Raw genomic sequence first — 22,099 nt, 5'->3', positions numbered from 1 at the left:
TTTGACACTTTCATGGTTTTATCTCATTACTCTCGGGCCACTGAGTCAAATAGCAAATTATTCCACATTCCGGATGAAACTATGAAAACCAATTGTGCGGGCACCATTCAGCTCAAAATAGTATCTGCAGATACTCACTTTCCCACTGAGATGCATCTATCTTTTCGTCTAATCTTCAGCAAGTTGAGGCTTAGCTAGTGTTATAGCTACTGAAAGTTCCAGTGTATTTATGGAGTTATTTTTGCCTCTTCAAATGGTAATCGCTTTTTTTGGGGAGACGATGATGGAGTGCTCAAGCTGAGACCATTTAATGGACGCAGAATTGTGGTCTAGACTAGACGTTCGAAAGATGACTAGCGCAACCGCTGCGTACTGAAATGGACCCGGTGGTTGCGGTCTTTAGATGATTCATCTTTTTAAAGAAAATATTTATGGAGGCTGAGTTTAGATAGTGCAGATATTGTGCTAGTGATGGGTACTCATCTACAAGACGTGAAATTGAGGTTTTGTGAAAGATTGTTATAAAGTAGTACCATTGCAAGCGGTATGCGCATCGGTGGTTCAGTGGTAGAATGCTCGCCTGCCACGCGGGCGGCCCGGGTTCGATTCCCGGCCGATGCATCTTTTTGGTGTCCTTCACTTTGAGTGAATTGGAAATAGATACAAGTATCTTTTTCCCAGACATTCAAAGCAACACTGGAAAACGTTTTGTTAGTGGCCCCCTAGATGATTCTGAATCCATTGGGGAAAAAAAAGACACATTTATCTATTGACAAACCAAAGCCACTTCGGAAATGTTATTGTTTTGTTAATATGCTATTGAAATATCAATATTAGATTGGTTGATTTTAAGCATGTTTTTTTCTTCGATTTGTGCGCATCATACTTAATATTTATATGCGTAGACGATGATAAGATAATTTATATCTTTATTGATTTATTTATTGAAAATCGCTGCCGATGTGTTTTAAACAGCGATTACGGAATTTTATGAACAAGGAAGATGATGGACAGCAGCTTCTATTGAATAACTTGTCCAATTGATTTCAACGCGATACTGTCCATTCAAAAATCGTGTTATACACAGGTGGAAAATTTTCTGATATGGTAGAATTAAGATAGATAAAATTTCAAAATAAGCTTGAATAGTTAATATTTTTTGTCTTTCATTATATGAAAGAGCAGATGCTCCAGTAGAATATTCAAGACTGCATAATTGTCCCTTTTGGGAGTGAATTCCACATTTCCAAAAAAGATACGCATGATTATTTCGAACTCAAATTTCAATGCAAATTCATGGTATTAAATGACAGAAACTTCCAATTAATGTCATTCGAAATGATTTATGATTTGATTTTCAAAAAGAAAAGGAGGAAAGAGCCAGTCATCGTATGGATACATATAGCGACTTGGAAATATCAAGGACTTTCGTCGTTTCGTTGTTTCAAATTGGTGTACTTGCACTTATGGGCAATTCCATATGATAAAGTCACTTTTCTTATTGCCTCTGGCAACTTCTTTCGATGAAAATATCGTCCATAGAAAACTAAACTTCAGTTTATTACGACCTATTATTATAGAGCCGGTAGTATTGATGTGGTCCTGCACATCTTGGTTAACTGGCTGGGAGAAACTACTTTCAGTAGTGATGGTTGGCAACGTCCTCGAAAGCAATGGAAAGAGTGTCATTTACGCAGGTGTAAATTTTTCCTGACGACTTTAAAGAGATTGCGGGCTCTATTAAAGCTTTGCTCTACAGGTGTACCAACAGCCCAAAGTGACATAAGAAGGGGTGCTTAAAATGGAGGTGCCAATGTCTGCAAAACGAATCGCCACGAAAACGTTCGGCGCAGTCCGAGACTCACTGATTGCAAAGCCGTTCCTTATGAAAATATCGCACCTCAACATCAGCCGTTGATTTCCGCCCCGCGAATCAAGCCACCGATAAAACAGCGTGAGGAATGCACCACCTGTCAGCGCAACTGAAGTCGAGGAAGCAATAAAACGAACGAAACCGGGGGAAGCGACAGCAATATTTCCATATTGGATAAAGGTAACCCAGCAGACCAAAAGGGGGGCTGAAACAACGGTGGCTTGATATACTTGATGGGGATTTGTAAGCCTCGGGATCGCATCCAGATCACCTGATCTAGATTTGATAGAACCCAATGGCGAAACCAATCAGGACGAGCCGACCACATGTGGGGTCGGCTCGTATGGGATAAATGGCTGAAGAAAAAGAAAAAGCAGTCCGAGGCTCACGTCCACCTGGCTGTAGCCTTAAGTGCGGATGGAAGAAGAGTTCGCGGTAACTAGTCGCAAGTTTTGTGGTATCAACATGTTTGGACGGGATACTGGGAGAACCGACACCTCAGCGCCCGTGTCAACCAGGGAGCCGAAATTTGTAAGGTACTGGGCTTCGGGTAGCCGCCAACGAGACACCGAGCATTCAGGTCTTCCACTTCCTAACTGGAGACTTTGGCAAACACGGACCGTGCATACACCTCGTAGACTTTATCGAGCGTGGTATACAATACCTCCAGTGGCCCCGAGTCCGCGCAGGCCAAGATGGCGCGTGTCCTATCCGGGAGCCTTTGCAACCATGGGGACTTCAATAGCTCTAAGGCGACTTTGTCCCCACCCAGATGCCTCATTTCTCGAAAGAACTGGCTAGGAGTACGGTCGACCAGCGTCAACTAGTTTAACAAATGATTCAGCTTATCTTCCTGACTCACTGACAACCGGCGTATGAGCTGTTCTTTCAATTTGTCGTAGAAGCAGTCCTCTACCAAATCCGTAAATCCAATGGTCTCCTTTTTGAGACCTATAAGGGCGTGGTTAAAATGTCTGTTGTGACGCCTGCCGGTGCAAATTGCGCCTCCAACAAACGAAGGACGCCGCCGGATTGCGCCGCCAAAAAGGCAGCACCTTGACTAAAACCCGTGGGGAAAATAGTTCAGCGGAGACCGGAGCGAAACTTTCCAAAAACTGTCCAAAAGAGGTGCCGCCACAAAACTGAATTATCACTCTGAGAGACAGCTATCTCGAGAAGAGATTATGAAAGGATTTCTGTTGATGATGAATATTTTTTATGGAAATAGTGACAGTATCTGGAATTCATACGTCCAACCTTCTGTATCCCCGTACGTTGAGGAAAGATCTCTGCCCAACACTTTCAAGTCAACTGTCAGAAGTGGTCCAAACATTTGGTTTTCGATAATTCACCTTCATCATAATATTCGCGCCTTACAAAGAACTGTGCTAGCAGCTAGCTTAGTGTCCTGCTAGACGAATTTTTTAATAGTTGGAATCAGTACATGAACTCAACGACTCCGTTTGAGGTTGTGCTACCATATTCTGCAGACTTCTTTCCCAGTAACTTTTCGGAAGTCGGCAAGCACTTTGAAAGAATCCACCTTCGTTCTAACGCACCAGTAGAGTGCCTTGTTCACTTGAAAATATATAACGAAATGTTATGGTGCCCTGTGAGTTGAGGCTTAAAAGTACAACCTGAGCGAGAGTTCCAACGATATAAGCTTCTTCATTCTGGGAGGGACATTCTGGGTCCAAGGTACGGTTGGTGGTGAAACTTTAGAGTAATCCAAATATAGTCCTTCGTCGGCGGGTTACACTGTGAACATGGCGCCTCCGGTTCGGCGGAAGTTATCAGCCTCGAAAAGGAGCTCCTCGAGGAGCTTTAAAGAAGCCCTCAGCGCAGCGGCCTACGAGAAGCATCCTCCCTAATAGGGACTTGCGAGCACACCTCGAGATCCCTGGAGTTGTCGAGAGTGTATGTCGGGAAGGCAGAATCGGTTGCAATTTCGAAACCGCATCCCTGACCAGAATCGACATCCAGTACAGGGTCGGCGGGAAACGTAGATTTTCCCCATACGCCACCTCCGCGGAGCTGATCGTGAATTCCTCTCGATGGGCTGTGCGAATGCCAAGGAGGACAAAAAGCAAAGACGGCGACCACGACCGATCTCTGCGAGCCATTAAGAGGGCCTTCAGCGTCTGGTGTCGACCTTCCAGCATTCCATTGGATTGTAGGTGGTATGCAGTGGTCCTGCGGCATTTGAAACCCAGGATCTTGCCTAACTACTTGGGCTGTGATGATTACGACTGGTACACCAGAGCGCGGAATCCATTCTCGACAGGGGGCTTTCGCACATGATTGTGCCGTGATGTCAGTCAAAGGTATTGTATCCGAGCGAAAAAAAGGACCAATTATGTCGATGTGGATGGTATGGAAGTGCTTGATCGACCAAGAGAATACGCCTACCTCATTTTTCCATTCTTGTTGCTCTTCCACTTTTGGCACTGTCTGGTCCCGGAATTTATGGACGTGTTCATGGACGACTCGAATTATTTTCCAGTGATTACCGGTTCTTCATCCTGCTGCCTAAGTGTGCAAGGTTGTGTACTGCGTGGAATACTTCCTTATGAAAATCGTCTGGAATAAATGGCCTAGGTCCCTTGTCTGAGTTCTCACGAAGTAAGTGGGGGTTTACACCGAAAATAAGAAGCTCCTTGAACATGTATTTGGAGTAAGTGCTAAGGATTTGAAGCGTAGCATCGTCCTTCTGCGCCCTGGCGATTGCCATATAATCGACTGCGGGGAGGACTGTAACCTCCAATATCTATGACAAAGGGTATGCAAAGACGTTGTCTTTTCCAGATTCCAGTGTTGGATGTCAAAAGTAAACTGGCGGATGAAGCTCAGTTGTCGAAGCTGAGAAGGAGATGCTTTGCCAGGCTTTTATTTAAGCGTGAACATAAGGGGCTTGTGGTCCGTGAACACAGTGAACGTTCTGCCCTCACGGGAGAATCGGAAGTATTTAATGGAGAGTTACGCGGGGAGTAGCTCACGAGAAAGGATTGACAGGTTTTATCCACCCGTTGGTGAAGGGCGGCGCCTACCGCTGCGTCTGAGACTTCGATGAACGCGGCTAGGGGTGCATCCAACCGAAGAAATGTCAGAATTGTAGCACCAATTAGCAGTTGTTTTACGGTTTTAAACGCTTAGATGGCCTCTTTAAACCAAGCAACCTCAGGTGCGACTTTTATTTTGGGCCCCAGACAAGTAGCACAACTAGCGCTTACCGATAAGCAGTATTAGGCAGGAAACGACGATAGAAATTTAACATGCCCAAAACCCTCGCAGATCCTTCATCGTGGTTGGTAGAGCAAAGTTGTAGCCGAGAAAAGTCACCAACTTTCGCAGGAACTTGCACTTTTCAACATTTTGAACGAACGCGGCGCTCGAGGTGGTTCAAATACTCAGATTCAGAAGTAGAGGCGATAAAAACATCAATTTAGACAAAACATTAGTTTAAGTTTCGTCAAACGGAGTGGATGAATCTCTGAAATATATGCGCTACGTTGCACAAGCCAAATTTCATCCTGGTGAACTCGAAGAGTCCAAAGGGTGTGCAAATTGCCATTTTCGGTATGGCTGCGTGAGCTACGGGGATTTGATGGTACGCCTTGACCAGATGAAAGTCGTGAAAACACGGCAAGTCGTGGAATAGGGTATTGGTCGGGAATTGTCTTGTGTTGATGTGGCTGGGAGAAACGACCATTAGTGGTGATGTTTCGATGTTTTCGGAGGAGTGTGCGAATGCAATGGTCGGCACTGTCCTCGAAAACAATGGAAAGGGCGTCGTTTGCGTAGGTGAAAAATTTTCCCGACGACTTCAAAGAGGTTGCGGGGCCTACTAAGGCTTTATTCTACGCCTAAAATAAGGGTATGTCCGGATGGCTCAAGTGGTTAGAGCGCTGGGCTGTCGTAGCAGAAGGTCGCGGTTCAAATCTCGCTGGGGGCAGAGGAATTTGTTATCGTGACTGGATGTCGGACACAGTCGACTCAGCTGTGAATGAGTACCTGAGTCAAATCAGGGTAATAATCTCGGGCGAGCGCAATGCTGACCACATTGCCTCCCACAGTGTACTGTGGTGTACCGTTACGGTCTTGAATGAAGTGCTCTAACACACTTCAAGGCCTTGATCCAATATGGATTGTCGCGCCAACGATTATTATTATTATTATAAAATAAGGGTGGTCATATCCTGCAAACCGAATCGAAATGAAAACGTTCGGCACAATCCGAGTCTCACGTCCACCTGCATGTAGCCGTAAGCGCGGATGGGAGAGGAATTTGCGTCAACCAGCAGCAAGTTTTGCGGTATTAGCGTGTTTGGGAAGGGTACGGGGAGAACCGACAGCTCTGCGCCCGTGTTGACTAGAAAGCAACATCTACGCAGCGAGCTTAGTTTTTTGCATTGATATTGCATTCTGTTGTACATTTAGTCGCTTCAGCTCCGAATTAACGGTGGTACCAGTAAATTTTTACGGTCGCTGAGGGGCCCGGCATGTGACTACCCGAACGCCCTTTTCGGAAAGCAAACCTTGACCGTGACTGCGATCAAGATCTATTTCCCGATCGTAAATTACTCATAGTATGGAAACTGCGTCCGCATGTACAGCCACCATTTGTTTAAGGTCTTCGACTTCTTATCGTGTGTCCCTAGGCACGGTAAAGTAGCGCGCGTACACCTCGTGAACTTTATCGGCCGTGACGGACAGTAGCTCCAGCGACCCCAACGCCGCACTGGCCCAAATAGCGCGGGTGCTCGCTGAGAGTCGCTGCAACCACAGAGATTTCAACAGCTCTGAGCCGACCGACCCAGCTGCCTCATTTCTTCAAACCGTTGGCTGCGAGTATGGTCGCCCAGCGTGAGTTGTCAACTGTGAGGAACATTTCACCACAGTTTCTAACTGCATCACATCTGATAATTCCCTCCCCCTCCCCCGTACAACTGCTCATCCAAGCAAAACATACGCCCTGTGAGTTGAGGCTTAAGAATAAACTCAAAGCCTTTTCTGCTTGTCGTAAGAGGTGACTAAAAGGGATAGACATTTTTGGGCTTGCAGCCTGCAAATTTTGTGTGTCTGGATGGCTGAGTGGTTAGAGCACAAGGCTGTCGTACGAAAGGTCATGGTCCAAATTTCACTGCCAATGAAATTTGTATCGTGATTTGACGTCGGGAACCAGTCGACTCAGCTCTGAGTGGGTACCTCAGTCAAATCAAGGTAATCATTTCGGGCGAGCACAATGCTGACCACACTGCTTCCTGCAGAGTATTGTATTCCTGTAGTGTACCGTAACGGTGTTCAATGAAGTGCTCTAACACACTTCAAGGCCCCCATCCAATTGGATTGTTGCGCCAAGGATTATTATTATTATTATTAACCTGCAAATTTTGATACTTCATTGCTACTGAAACGTCAACAATGCCTCGGATAGAGACCGACCTAATAGCAACGACCTTTGGCTGTCCAAAACGGACTATGGTTAGTTTTTCGAATGTGGGCATGCACCTTGATAACGGTAGCGAGGGTAAGATGGTGAGACTCTGGAGAGTACTCCTCTCTCTCTCTCTCTTGCGACAGCGTGCTTTTCTACTCTGAAAAGCCAAGTGTTAGCAGACGTGAATCCGGTGCTGCCTTGGGAGTCGGTTTTCGACAGATTTCTAACTGGAAAATTCCGTTCCACGTTAAGGACCATCACAATTTTCTGAGCAACTGAAGAGCTGGAAAGAAGACTTCACCACGGTTCTTAATCGTCTCACATCCGGTGAAGTTCCTCCTCCTGTGAATGAAATGGCTAGTCACCGTAACACACGGATACGAACTGTTCCTCCAAGCAGAAGAGAAATCATTTCGATCATCAATGCACTGAAATGGAGCAAAGCTTGACGGCCACTTCGCAGAGTTATTTATCGCTGCACCTGCAGTTACTGTGGATCTGCTACTTTCACTCTTGTCTTGCGAAACCGAGACCTAGGAGAATGGAATGATAGCCAAGATTCCAAAGAAGAGAGCCGGGTTTGAGTGTGACAATAGGAAGGGCATCTGTGTGCTCTCTGCCGTTGAGTAAATAGTAGTTAAAATAATCTCGAAAGTTTGATCGACAGAGACCAGGCTGGCTTCCGCTCGGGATCTCCTGCATTGACAACAACATAGCTTTTTTCAGAGCGACATATGATAGCGCAAAATGTCAGGTGCTGCTCCGAGGCAAAATCTCAGAGGACTTTGAGGTCCAGACCGGAATCTGTCAAGGTTGCATCCTGTCACCAACTTCTACTTATTGTAGATGACAGTCTTCATGCTGCCTTTTTCGAAGAAAGTAGAGGAGTTCAATGGACGATGACTTTGTCCTCAAGTATCTCGACTATGCTGATGACATCTGATTGCTTCTCTCACCTCGACCTTGGTCAAATCGCTTTGGATTTGGGAAGAAAAGCAAATAGTGTTGGACTGAAGATAGACACCGAAAAAGTGAAGGTTCTCAGTCTGATGGGACACCGCACTCTCCCTATTTGCATTTATGGGTAGAGCACCGTATATCTGGGAAGCATGGTTTTGCGGACGGTGCCTTCAAACTGGATGTTGCCCGACGCAGTGCTAAATACGCTTTCGTCGCTATGCCTAAAATCCGCAAATGCATTTATCTCAACACCATGATCAACTTGAGACTGTTCTAGGCTAACGTTCTTTCTGTGTTGCTATTCAGGAGTAGCGCATAGTACGACTGTTACCCAAAATCTTCAAGCTATCGTCAATAGTTTTGCCTTCGGAGTGCACTGGTCTGATACTATTTCAAACGAAGAACTTGGTCGACGCCCAGGTCTGCCACTTGTGCGAACTGTGCTCGTAAAGCGGAAGTGACAGTCGCACTTTAAGGAGTGGCAACAATTGCATTGCGTGTGGAATCCACTCCCCCGGGATGGCCGACGAGTGAGTCGCCCCAACTGCACTTGGTGCAGAATAGAAGAGGGCGAGTGCGAGCGTCTTGGGAAATCGTGGGGGGAAATGAAGCGCATTTCAGGTAACCGCGAGCGATGGCGCACAGGTTTGGTTGACGCGCTATACCCTACCTAGGGATAAAGGGCAACCATTTATGTATATATGATAATATTGAGGAACAACTTGCGGCTGCTGGACAATACGTTATTTGAGTGGATAGTTACGAAAAAGTTGACGGGATAGATGCATCAGTTGCTAGATGCGGCATCTAATAGATGGATAAATGACCTGACGGTACTGAGAGGTTTTGGTAGATTACGCAGTTGCCAATCCGTACTTAGACCAGACAGCAACATGCGGGATCAATCGTAAAAGACAAACGAAATGCGAATTCAAGGCGGGCATACAGATGATGGGTCGCCAGATTCAAGTACAAGCAGGAGTCCGACGCTTTCACATGATGATGACGGTGAAGGGAGGATTCAAACTGCGGGGAAACCATCAAGCCCAACGGATTAACTTTAATTGAGTGTATTGATAGCCGAGAAGACTTCAGTTTGGGAGAATAGCTCGTATTTACATATTACCGTGTCTAGCCATTCCATCCACAAGAGGTGGAATTTCACCGTATGTGATTTTCGACCACATGCAAGTTCTTTGATACGCTTTCGCGTGAAAGCTTCCGCTTTCCTGCTTCTTCCCTTGTTTTTGTTCCATAGAGAAACGCAATTTTTCTACGATCTGTTTAACCATATATCGAGCGCGGGTATCCTCATTTCGGATGTGATCATTTCACGTTACGCTACTGATCCAACGCAACAGCTTTATCTTCAGTACCGCGAGGCGCAGTTCATTGTCTTTTAAAGTCGGCCAATTTAGAATCATAGAAGGCAACAGGGCGGACGACACTGCGATAAATTGATGTCGATGCGTTGATCACAAAGATCGTCAGTCTCTAAACGCCACTTCAAGCAGGTGCGTGAAGCAATTTCATTACGCGGTCTTCCATTGTCTGACTGCATTAATCCGAGATATTTGAGTTCTTGGTAGGTCAGTGCCACTGATAGGAGTGGTGAGAGGGTATTTCGTTGATGAACATCGTCAGAGGGACGAAGTAGTTTTGATATCCCCACCATACTTTAAACTCTACTTTTCGGATTGTGACCAGCGCAGTTACAAATTTCCTTTTAGTTTTATGCATAGTAGTTTGAATTTCCAGGGATATCGCGCGGTATCGGAACTCGAGTGCCTTATGATCACCATCGCTTGTAGCGGTCAACAGAGACTTCAATCTCTTCAGCTCATCACTCAATGGTCTCTGCAGAAATAGATAAATCGGCGAACAATTTTTTGAGCACTTTTCATACATAACCCCTGAGTACAAACCGTAAAACAACCCCATTTTGCAACGAACTTTAAGAGCTTATTTCCCTTTTTTTTCAGTTTCCCATAATAAGGAATTTATCCAAGAGCACTTGCAAGCACACCTCCTAGTTGGCAATTCACACTACAAACCTTCTCCATTTAGACAATTCACTCTCTTGATTAAATTACAAAAGATATATTTCACGGTAACGCTATACCAGTCCATTTAGATACCCAATCTAGATATGATCCCAGGCGAACATATCCTGATGGCATTCCCACCGTACATCCTGTAGTCGACACAAAAGAGTTAATACCAATTTGTGTGTATCCTCCTGATCCGTCTGAGATGACCATTGGACCACCTGAATCTCCGCTGCAAATACTCTGGGTACTCGAAGATGCTCCTTTCGCGCACATTGTTCCTGCAGATACAATACTCGATCCATAGTAACTTGTACACAAGGAGTTCGCGATTACTATCACGTTAGTGTACAATAAGTCTGGGGATTCAGTTGGGTCTGAGTCGGACATGTATCCAAATCCCATGACGATTGCTGCTTGCCCGTCGAAACTGTTTTCGGCTTCCGAAGAGGTGAGCAAGGATATTGGTTGAATTGAGGGTGTATATGCCAGGGGTTGAGGCAGTTGAATAACCGAGATATCGTTGTTGTAGTTGCTTGGGTTGTACTGCTCGTGTTCATGCCAGTAGGTTGAAGTTATAATTTCAGTCATCTCATAGACGTCAGTCGATCCAAAGTACATATCCACCGATAGATAGTTATAGGTGCAGTGAGCTGCCGTCAGGACCCATAGTGGTGAGATCACCGACCCACCACATGATGATGATTGCCCTACCCCCTGCGACATCATGTAAACGTAGAAAGGAAACTGATCTGCAGTGGCTGCTATTCCATTGGATATCCTTGAGGTGTACAGAGGTCGAAGCCTCGAAGGAACAATTTTCGTGTCATTCTGCAAAAGAAAGCCAGATCAATCTTAGATTTAATGAGCTTCAAATCGGTTTCCACGTAATCACTTTTCACGTACGTTTTTAACAGATAAGGGTCGATTACTTAATTGGTACTAGTGAAACTGATTACTTACAGCTAATCCTGCAGTGGCGCAGTTAGCAGCCACACAGAACAGACTGAAAATCAGCCAAATACTCATGTCGTTGCTAAGACCTAACTCCAACTGATTTCAACAATTATAAAATCTTTTGTGTAATGGTTTTCGCAATATTTTGCATTGATTTAAAAATAAGGTGATATCGTGGGTTGGCGCAATCTTATCAGAGATAACAATGAATATAGACGACATGAGAGTGTTAATTCTTTTGATAAGATGTTTTGACAAGGGGAAATCGATAATTGACCTACGATTTTTAAGGGAATACCCTAGATTATGACCATGTTTGAGGTGAAAGCGTGTTAAGATAAGAGAATGAGAGTTAACGATTTTGTAATGTTTAGCAGCGAGAAGAAGACCTAAGGTCAGATAATTTGGCCACCTATCATATCGAGTGACTATATGCAATATGGATTTCCATGAATCGGTATTGCTTTTTCCGTTATTTTCCACTTTCATATTGATTTTCTATTCATCTGATCAAGCCTAGAATATTTATGAGCCTAAAATATTTCATAACCGAAGTATTGGCTTTTATCAACGCCTTTCTGGCTTACATGAATTCAGTTTTCAATAAAAATGAGTTTTTGTCTCCTGTTTCGCAATGACTCACAACTTGGGCGGACTGCTTGAGACATCACGTGAGGGTTGGCTTGGAAAATTTCATCTATGTGAGCATCCTTTCGTGTAGGAATATTTCAGCGATATAAACAATTTAATCTTTATTTTTCATTAAAATTTGTTCCTACTTCAGTTCATATAATAAATGCGGGCTGACAATATCAACCCCTTTTACTTCCGAATGTGATCTGTACAAGAGGTCAAGCGACGCAGCCGGGGGCAAATATAAGCTTAAGGTGAAAGTGCTCAGGTTAAAAGAAAAATCAGAAAAGTTATTCGTGCATGAAAAGTGTTTTGTTGTAAGGTCCCTTATTCGTGTTCCGCGAAGTTTTGTAGGGGATTTGAGACAAAAACTGGAAAAGCTGGGACGTGAATTTGGCACGCTTTTGGGTGGAGTGTGAATATGGAGAAGCTGTCCAAAGCTAATGAACTGCAGTAAAAGCATTTTTCTTGGAGCCTTACTAGCATCTGACAGGAACTGCGGACGGATTGGTTGGGGTATATACAGTGGATGTGTCGCAAAATTACATTCTAGAGGTACGGCAGTACTGCAGAAGTCAGCAGACTTAAAGGGCAGGGGGTGGGGGGAGAACTTGAACTAAATCACAGGAAAATAAATTGAAGAGGCAAGTGAGAGACTTTGATCGGAGCACGTTGAGATCGGGCAGGTACTACTTGATTCATACCTTACAAAATCGGTTCTGTTTTCTCTGTGCTGTTGAGGGTTGGGAAATAAGTGCGGCGTCCGACTTTGTCAATCCACCCAACCGCTTATTCATTACCGATAAGGAGAGGAAGCTACACTTCTTTGTTCGATACAGTTGCCGACATTTGCATCATTCCACACCAAACATGGGTCAGGATATAAAAATGCCACCTAAGAACTCGCGGCAGCAAACAGCTCTGTATGGTATGGTACAATTGAGCTTTGCTTTGAGCTTGGACTTTGTGGCTAGTTCCTTTGGTGCTTTGTAGTGGCTGACATTATGAGGCCAATTATGGAGGCAGATTTACGGCATTACGGCTTATTGGTGGATTTGGAAGAGCCACCTCGTCAATGGAGAGACGAATTCAACATTTCTTGAACGTGTCGAGGGTTAAGGGATTACCTTGGCTGAATTGTCTTACCACCGGCTGTTAGTTGAATTTACCGAGATTACTCGCCCCGACAGCCGTTTTTCGATGATTAAACAAGCAACGAAACAGCCTATCGAAACTACCCCAGGACCAGCTATTGCTATCAACGTCTCGCGCCGATCGTTTCATTGCTGCCCGCAAGCAGTCCGGAAAGATGGTGTAACCAGGCACGATGCATCCACCGTCCAGTAGCTGGGCAGCTCTGCATAATATGGTTCCCAAAGGCAGTTGAGACTGTGCGGGGATTATCAAACGCTTAACGTGCGCACTATTCCCGATCCCTAGCCGGTACGACGCATAGCTGACTTCAAGCAGACGCTCCATGCCAAGAAGATCTTCCCTAAAATCGATTTGGTGCGACGGTTAAACCAGATGTTAGTGGCAGAGGAGGACATTTCGAAAACACCCATCAGGACACCATATGGCCTGCTTGGGTCATCGACTTTCATGACTTGCGGATTGCGCAATGCAGCGCAGAAGTCTAGACTTTTGCCATGTGTATGTTGACGACGTCCTCGTCCCATCCATAGAAAAACAGGTGAAAACCTGTAGCACCTGGGCATCCTGTTTCAACGTCTCAACGACTACGAGATCGACATCAATATGGCAAAATGTGTTTTCGGTGTATCTGGAGGTCTCCTTCTTGGTCATCTGGATAACGCTGACGGTGTTCGCACATCACGCAAGAAGGTCGAAGCCATCCGTAGTTATCCGAAGTAGAACGCCGCCAAGGAATTACGTCATTTTCTTGGGATCATCTACTTTTACAGCTGCTGGACTGTGCTAAAACACATGCAAGTCCTCTTGTCGGAAGCAGCTAAGGAAAGAGGCCGAACTTCCTTGGTCTCCCGAAACTAAAACGGTTTTTTAGAAGGCAAAAGATGACCGCGCTGCTCACCAACGCATCTGATTTCAGCCCCGACCGAGGCCCTTCAACAGCAAGTTGAATTGGGATTATGGGAGCCGTTAGCGTTCTTTTCAAAAAGGTGTAGCCCCGCACAGACTTGCTATAGTATCTTAGACGGAAAGGTGTTGGCTATCGACTTGGCCGTCAAACAGTTTAGACATACGCTCGAGAAACGCGACTTCAGCATGTCCCTGGAAAGGACAATATCGTTGCCGATGCGTTCTCCCGCTTCGAGGAAATGTCAACATCACTCGATTGTGCAGCAATATCACGAACATAACGATATGACGAAGAGCTGAAGTACTACTCGCTTCTCCATCTTGACTCCAGTTAAAGAAAGTAGACATTCCAGGCGTGGATGCTCAGGTATATTGCGATATTTCCATAGAGGCTACTCGACCATATAGTCCTCCAGCGGCGTTCGAACTCTGTTCATAGATTATCTAATCTCAATATATATATATATATATATATATCTACCACGCCGCTCGCTTCATCTGGCCATCCATCCGAGTCGACACACGCGCTTATGTGCCAGTATGTATCCAGTGCCGACTTTCGAAAGTCTGGAGATAAATGCGGACATCTGTGGGTAGCTTCTCACGACATAATCGTTATGCTATGCTCAGAGGGTAAACGGTGTTGTCTCACCTGTGTAGATAGATTCCTCCGCTGGCCCGAAGCGTTCCCGATTTCAGGCCAAGAAGCTGATAGCGTTTGACAGGCATTCTATAACGGGCTGGTGCAGGTATTACCAACGGTTCTTCTTGGCAGTCGCGCAACGTGGTGCGAGGATTTAGAAGCGTCTGCTATAGACCTTGCTTTCGGCCAACCTCTACGGCTTCCCGAAAAACGGCTTCCGTTGCGAAATATCAACAGCCAGGATCCGGCTCCGTTCATCACCGAGTTGCGTCAGCATTTCCAGTAGGTCAGACCGACCACCGAGCGACGGCATAATGAACACAAAGCATTCGTCTTCAACGACCTTGCCTCTACGAAGCATGTCTTCGTTAGACAGAATCCCGTTAAAGATGCGATGCAAATACCGTATGTTGGTCCTTTTTCATTCATTAGTCGAGTAGACTTTCCTCGTCAACATTCACGCCAGACATTCCTATCGAGCGCTAGAAGCCTACATGCTTAATGAGAAGCCAAATGATGAACGATGAGCATTCCCACCGATGACACAGGGCCTCAACAACAGCAGCAGCTAACCTTCCAGGATGAGAAACAGCCAACGATAAAACCGAGAAGATCCCCCATATGCGTAAGTTTTGCTGAACGCTATCAAACCGCTGTTGTTATCCTGACGTCATCACTGGCAGAGAAATACTGTGGTGTCTACTGCCGCACCACATGTCGAAATTTCGGACACTCCCTCCTTCAGCGGTGCTATCGCCGTCATCGGGCATCCCTCGATGTGCCCTTCGAGTGGAGTATGGCCCACCTTTCATTCTTCCTCTACCATCAGAAAACGGGGATTGCCACGCGACGGCTACCGAGGACCGCTCAGAACGTTAGCGTAGTTATTCTGAAACGGCGAATGGTGACGGACCGCCCGAATACCAGGTATCTTGTAAGTGTCCTTCGTGATATATAAAGATTATTTCAAAAGTAAAAGTGGAACGCCTCATCTAAATTGCCTCCGTGTTAGTGAAGAAACTGCTTTGAAATTCAAACTATAAAAACCTGAGTAGAAAAGGCCGGATTGGACTTGACGGATGAGAAAACGGAAGCAATAAAAGTAGATGTTGGTAGACATATAGTCATCCCTGTGCAAGCTGTTAAATAACCGGGGATGATAGTTGACCAGTTTAGGGAGCATCTGGACTATGAATGCAAAAAGGCAGATAGTGCCACAACTGCAATTGCAAGAATGTTGCCGAATGTTCCTCGTGTCGAAACACTGTAGCCAATGTTGTGGGATTTGTTCTTCCGAGCAAACCACCTATGTGATCAGAGATGCTTAAAACTCCCATGGAAGGCAAAAAGCCACGTGTGCGCTCACTATTTGCCTTTGGGAAGGTAATTTTGGGTGAGCATGTATTATCCCCCTGCAGATGGCCTGGAAATTGCCCGTTTCCAGAGAACACCATTCATCCTGCTTGTGGGCGCCGATGTAGTCTCCGCTCTATCTCACAGCAGGCTTCCCCAGCGCACATTTTGCCAGCATGGAATTGACCGGCCTTTCACGCCTCTCTGAGTATATGTTGGTTGTGGTGGATAAAATGCCTCCTCTGTACTGTTGCGAGAAGGAGCAGAGCATAGCGAGGTTCAGGTCTCGGAAGTCACCTGGCTAGGAAGATGTGGCTAGTGCAAAGCTATTAAGTTGGCCGTCCTATCTCATGTGCAGTGTTTGTATTGCTTGGTTTCTGCAACACTGCCACTCCTAAAGTGACCAAAGAAGGATAAGGGTAGTCCTTAATCGCACAGCGTCATATCTCTTCCCCTCGTTCTAGAGAGGATTATGGTCCAGCGACTGCGGGTGGAAAAATCCCATCTGGCCTCGAAAAGGCAGCATGGCTTCCAAAATTGTAGGGGCAAAATTTGGTTGCCGTTATAGATTTCAAAGGCTCATTTGATTGCTTAAGTTGGTCGTTGTCGAAATTCTTGAGTGTGCCTGCCAGGAGTTAGCTCAGTAGAAGAGCTACTTTAATGGTTGGAAAGCATTCGTTCGAGATGTTAATAAACGTGTGTGGGATAATGTGGAGCTCAAGGAGGGTAATCAGACCTTGCTCTTGCCGCCAAGCTTCACCGGAGGTTATCTGGCATTATGGAAGCCGGCTTGCTCTCTAAGATCAAATGCTCCAGGACAACTCCCAGTTATTTGCGGTTAGCCCACCAGGCAGTTTTATGGTTCACTCAGGCAGAGCCCAAAAGGCTGAGGCTTAGAATTGGGCTATATTGTGTAAGCGGGGGTGGTTTTCAGTGGGGACGAATCCAACACGTCCGTACAGGAACAATGGTAGCCCCTGGTAGAAAAGAAACGAAGGCTTAGGTCATGCAGATACTGCTTAAGAAAGTCTCAATTCTATTTTTTTTGTTTCAGTTTCCGAAGGCAGATTACCTTTTAGGACAAACGATAACCAGATAATTCATAAAGTTTTTAATCGGGTGTTATTATTCACTAAGCACCAGAGTATTATCATTATCATTTTTGAAATATTTTGAGCATGTATAATGATCACGTTTTAGAGCCTCCAGAGTGCTCTATCAAGATAACGATCGCGATAGTTGCCAATCTAAGATAGATTTTGATGCGCTACAATATATCATCGTTAATATTATGTTTCCGGGATCAAAGTAAACCATTGTCTACGCCTGGGAAAATTTTACTTAGTACGTCGAAATTAAGATTATTTACGAACCCTAAGATTATTCATGTGAATGTACTTAGCAGTCGCTTTCTACTTTGATTCTTGATAACAACTCTTCAATCGCTACCCTCGCTTGATAAGTCAATCAGAATGAATGAATTTGAAGTATTGGATGTACAAATACACGTATCTGATTAATTGGTTAAGATTAGATAACGTAATTTCCTGCAATGAACAGCCTACGTGGAACACTTGATTATAAATAGATACTTCCGTTTCCACTTACGACCTTACCATTTTATCACAGGTTCAAAAAGGTGGACACTACAATCGTTTCTGACGTTGTTGTTTTGACGAAACAAATTAGCAATGTTCATAGTTATAAATAAACCCATGTTTTCGTAAATAAAGTCGAATGAATAATTCTACAATAATTCTAAATTGATAACGGATAAAATTGATTAACATTTCCTAATCAAATTGCCTGCAATAAAGAAGTGAGAGCATAGCCAATTCTTGTAACCTCTACCGCAACAAGGCTATTGGAAGAGGCTGGTAAAGTCATATGAAAGTTCCGGGAAAATATATGAAGTCAACAAACCGAAACCGGATGCTCGGCCGTTCAGTAATAAACGGTTTTGTTGTTTTCTTCTGTCAGAAATATTAGTGGACACATTTCAACTTTGTGTGCCAAAAGGAGGTTAACCTTTTCTATGCAGGAACCGGAGTTAGCTATTGGAAATATCAGTAGTATTGACAAATCTTGACGGTAAATATTGGGACAGGCTTCTCATAAACGTCAGCGGCGGAGGCTTAATGTTGCGGCACATTCGAAACTTTTCCTAGTAGAACCAAACATCCTTCAACGAGGAAGCGGAATTCGCGGAACACTTCCAACGGAAAGGAGGAGCAGACCTCTCTTCGACCAAGACGAAAACTAGCAACGCTCACACCTGCTCTCTTAAATATTTACAATGCTTCAAGTCGAATTATTTTCAAAGCGCTGAAGTTTGAATTTTCAGACCTGCCTACAACAGGATCGAGAACGGAAAGCGTATGTAGAAAGAAGGAGAGGGTTCCCTTTCTTAACTCAGCTAAAATCGCCGCAAGGCTATCTCCTCTTAAACGACTCAAATAACACCACCAAATGGGACCTTTTTTATATAATGGTAGGGTTTAATTTTAAACCTCACCCCGGGGAAGATAGCCACACACAGTGAAGTGGTAGGTCCTTTCTCTGTAAAATTGTTTAAAAATTCATAACAGAGGATATTTTGATATCATCGTGCTTAAGTTTGATTTGTTAATCCCCCCTTGGACCGTCGTAACTTTTTATGGTGGGCTGACAGCCGCAATTATTTAACAGAGTTGGAGCTGCCCCTTCTCCCTGAACACGCAAGGTAGGGTTGACAAACCAAACTTTACTATGATGATATTCAAATATTCCTCTTTTGAAAAAATAATGAAGACGCCATAACTGCCAGGTAATTACCCCAATTCCTGAACGAAGTTAAAGAGAAAGAACCTTCCTTTTTCTCTTGCATATGGGAAAGGTATGCAAGAGAAAAAGGAAGAGAGAAGAAGAGAGAGAAGAGAGAAGGCTTCGAAGGTAGAGCTGAAAATTTGAACTTCACCCTTACATATACATGCGTTACTGGATAGGGTATTTACACAGTGTCTTTATCGGTACTGCTCTCCGCTTTTCCCTACATTTTTGGTGAGACTCCCCTCCAGTTTCATTATCATCAAAATTAATGGTATGCCAGTAGCAGAAGATAAACACAAGCCTCAATGACGACTGGAATTTGAATCTAGGCCGTTGAGATTGAGAAACTAGCTCTGTATCCCTTCAACAATCCCACGGTCTACTGTTTTGTTATTATATTAAAAAACCCACTTTGCCGCACCTTTACTATGAAGGAGTGATTTATCGCCACGGATTATAGAGTAGGTCTCTTCCTTGACTTCCTCAACATCCCCTTTGGCGTTGAAAACCTAACCTTTGCCGACACATCGGACGTTAAATTGTTATATTTGTGTACTTCGGTTGCAGTGGGGAGCATGATATCCACTGACGGGCAGATGGGACAAAATATTTACTATTGATTGCTAACACGAAACCATCCATGCTTGAGATACCTCGAAGAAAGAGGACTGTCATTAATGTCGGCCACCGGAAGCCAGCGAAGGAGCAGAGGTTCCATGAAGGCCCAGAAGGTCATTTATATTCTGAGCGAGATGGTGAAAAATAAGGATGCCGGCTCTGTCGATGAACGGTATGAAAAGGACCTCGTAGTGGCGATGAATATAACAATAAATACCTGGAAAACCAACAGACCTTCAAGCACAATCGATCTCAGGATGATGTCGAGCAAAAAAATAAGAGGAGCAGTTAACAATGAAATAGTAGTAGCAAGCGATGCACGCCCTCCAATTACCTTCAGCATAGTTGCCAGGTGTCACTTACGGGTGGTACTGGCAGAAGGCGAAATTGCGCCGGAGGGCAGGCTGTGGGAGGTGGTTTTCGTAACTAATTCGCTTTGTATCTTAGCATGCTAGGATCACTTCTCCGACTCTTGAGAGTTTTGTTTACATGATTTAATATCAATTACGTCGGCAATGTGCTTATGATGCAAAGTGGAATGTTTGCGGAAGACCATCGCTTCGTGATCAATGGTGTTTGATTTATTAATTTGAGTTCCATGATGCTGAGGTTATCAATTTAGGTCTTTAAGGGCATTGATGGTGCATGTTTTGTCGATCTGGTTGCCAAACCAAGCTGTAATGGTTTTTTCCATACAGAACTGGTGCACTTGGAGGAAGCTGGTTACAGGAGTTATTGAAGAAGCAGTTTTAGTTTGCTGGTTACAGGAAGAGCGGACGTTTGGGCTTTAAAAAAGGGCGAGCCAGCCAGGTGAACATTTTTATACAAATTAGAAGTTAGTTCCACAGGAATCCCACCCTCCAATCGTCTCCTGCACAAGCTATCTTCTAAGGAAAGTACCGTCTCCTGAAATAGACGAGCTAGTGAAGCAAGCTAGCGAAAATTCAGGAGTATCCCTCAGAAGTGAGCATCCACTGACAACTTGGTCCGCCGAGCCGGATGTAAGGCAAAAAAAGGTTAAAGTTGCATCATTCAACAAGATTCCGAGAAGACCGATGGCTCGTATCTAGTTGCCGAAGATCCACATAGTTAAGGACAAACTCGTCCAAGCTTTGCGTCTTCCACATCTTACAATCCTTATCGACGACGTTGGTGATCAAGGAGGAGAACCCCAGGTGAACAGCCAACGTTTTCTACTCCACTTAAATCGAGAGTGGCTGGAGCCACTGGTGAAGGTGGACTTCAAAGTGTGGTTCGGAATCAGAAACGTCACCAGCTGTCTTCTTGGACATAGGACGTAGGAGCATTCAACAACATCAATACAAAATCCGTCAAAGCGATTTTAAATAGCATATGGAACACTTCTGTTTGTTCAGCCTCCACTTCCAGTAGACGGAACGAAAAAGAGTAACGATTTCTCCGTGGATGCAGATAATGGTGAGGATAATGCAGATAAATCTAGAGAAAGCGTTTGACCGTGTACCACACGAACTCATCTGGTATGCTTTACGACAACACTTCGTGCCAGAAGAACTCGTGCGCTGGGTTCAATTGCTCTACCACGATCCGAAAAGTAAAGTTAGAAGTATGGCGGGTGTATCAAAACCGCTTAGTGTCTCTGTTGGAGTTCATCAAGGAAGTGCCCTCTCACCACTCCTCTTTGTCCTTGTTATGGACACCGTCACACGGGATATCCAACGTCCAGCGCCCTACACACTGCTTTATGCAAATGATGTTTTCCTAGCATCTGATAGCAAAAATGATCTCGAGCAACTTGTTCAAAAATGGAATGATCGCCTCATGCAACACGGTCTCAGATTGAATTTAAACAAAACTGAATTTTTGACGACCGATCCCCATGAAACAGGCACAATCACTGTCAGCGGCAGTGATCTGCCCAGAACTGAGCGATTTAAATACCTCGGGTCAACGCTATCAGCCAATGGAGAACTGCGTTATGAAATTGCTTCACGCATTAACGCAACTTGGATGAAGTGGCGTTCCACAACTGGTGTCCTTTGTGATCGACGTATCAACGAACGTCTCAAATCTAAAATTTACCGCAATGCCGTCCGTCCAGTCGCTCTCTATGGTTCTGAGTGTTGGCCGACCATAAAAGACAATGAACGGCGTCTTGCGGTAATGGAGACGAAGATGCTACGTTGGACTAGTGGCGTCACACTTTTAGATCACATCCGAAATGAGGATATCCGCGATCGTTATGGGGTTGTACCGATCGTGGAAAAGTTGCGAGAGAGGCGTCTTCGATGGTATGGTCACGCAATTCGTGCAAACGAGAATTCACTTGCAAAGATTGGTCTGAACATCGAAGTCGATGGTAAACGACCAAAAGGCAGACCTAAGCAACGGTGGCTTGATACGCTGGATGGGGATTTAAAAGCCTCGAGATTGCACCCAGATCAGGCATCCGATAGAGCCAAATGGCGAAGCCGATCACAACGAGCCGACCCCGCTTGTGAACGGGACAAAGGCTGAAGAAAAGAGAAGAAGAATGCAGATAAATCTGCAGTACTCGAGGTGCACCTTAGTTAATCTGTTGACCTTCCGCCGATAAGAAGGCCAACCTGAACATAGTTTGCGACACCAATTCGAGAAATATATTTTTGTCTGCCCGGAAATCAGCGAAAGACCCTATTGGCGTGTAACAGCGTGAGTGCATTAACCCGAGTTGGGAAGAGATCATGGAT

At 44.8% G+C, this 22,099-nt stretch overlaps 1 protein-coding gene and 1 non-coding gene across 2 annotated transcripts; one reads left to right on the top strand and one right to left on the bottom strand.

The window, feature by feature from the left end:
- Positions 1–550: 550 nt before the first annotated feature.
- Positions 551–621, top strand: Trnag-gcc. The gene has a single exon. It is a non-coding gene; the product is annotated as a tRNA-Gly (tRNA).
- A 9,727-nt stretch (positions 622–10,348) lies between these two features.
- Positions 10,349–11,422, bottom strand: LOC119655872 (collagenase-like). Its single transcript, XM_038062001.1, has 2 exons — positions 11,282–11,422; positions 10,349–11,149 (listed from the first exon to the last, which is right to left on the bottom strand). Exons 1-2 carry the CDS (start codon positions 11,345–11,347, stop codon positions 10,376–10,378), a joined length of 840 nt encoding a protein of 279 aa, XP_037917929.1. The 5' UTR covers positions 11,348–11,422; the 3' UTR covers positions 10,349–10,375.
- Between the last annotated feature and the right edge of the window lie 10,677 nt (positions 11,423–22,099).

Source organism: Hermetia illucens, chromosome 4 (assembly GCF_905115235.1).
Source record: "Hermetia illucens chromosome 4, iHerIll2.2.curated.20191125, whole genome shotgun sequence".
NCBI lineage: Eukaryota > Metazoa > Arthropoda > Insecta > Diptera > Stratiomyidae > Hermetia > Hermetia illucens.
This window is presented reverse-complemented; position numbering and strand designations above follow the sequence as displayed.

Excerpts from the sequence above, each read along its gene's own strand:
- LOC119655872 (XM_038062001.1), bottom strand. The coding sequence starts at position 11,347 with ATGAGTATTTGGCTGATTTTCAGTCTGTTCTGTGTGGCTGCTAACTGC. Across the intron at positions 11,150-11,281 it reads GCGCCACTGCAGGATTAGCT|AATGACACGAAAATTGTTCC; the intron begins GTAAGTAATCAG and ends TTTCTTTTGCAG.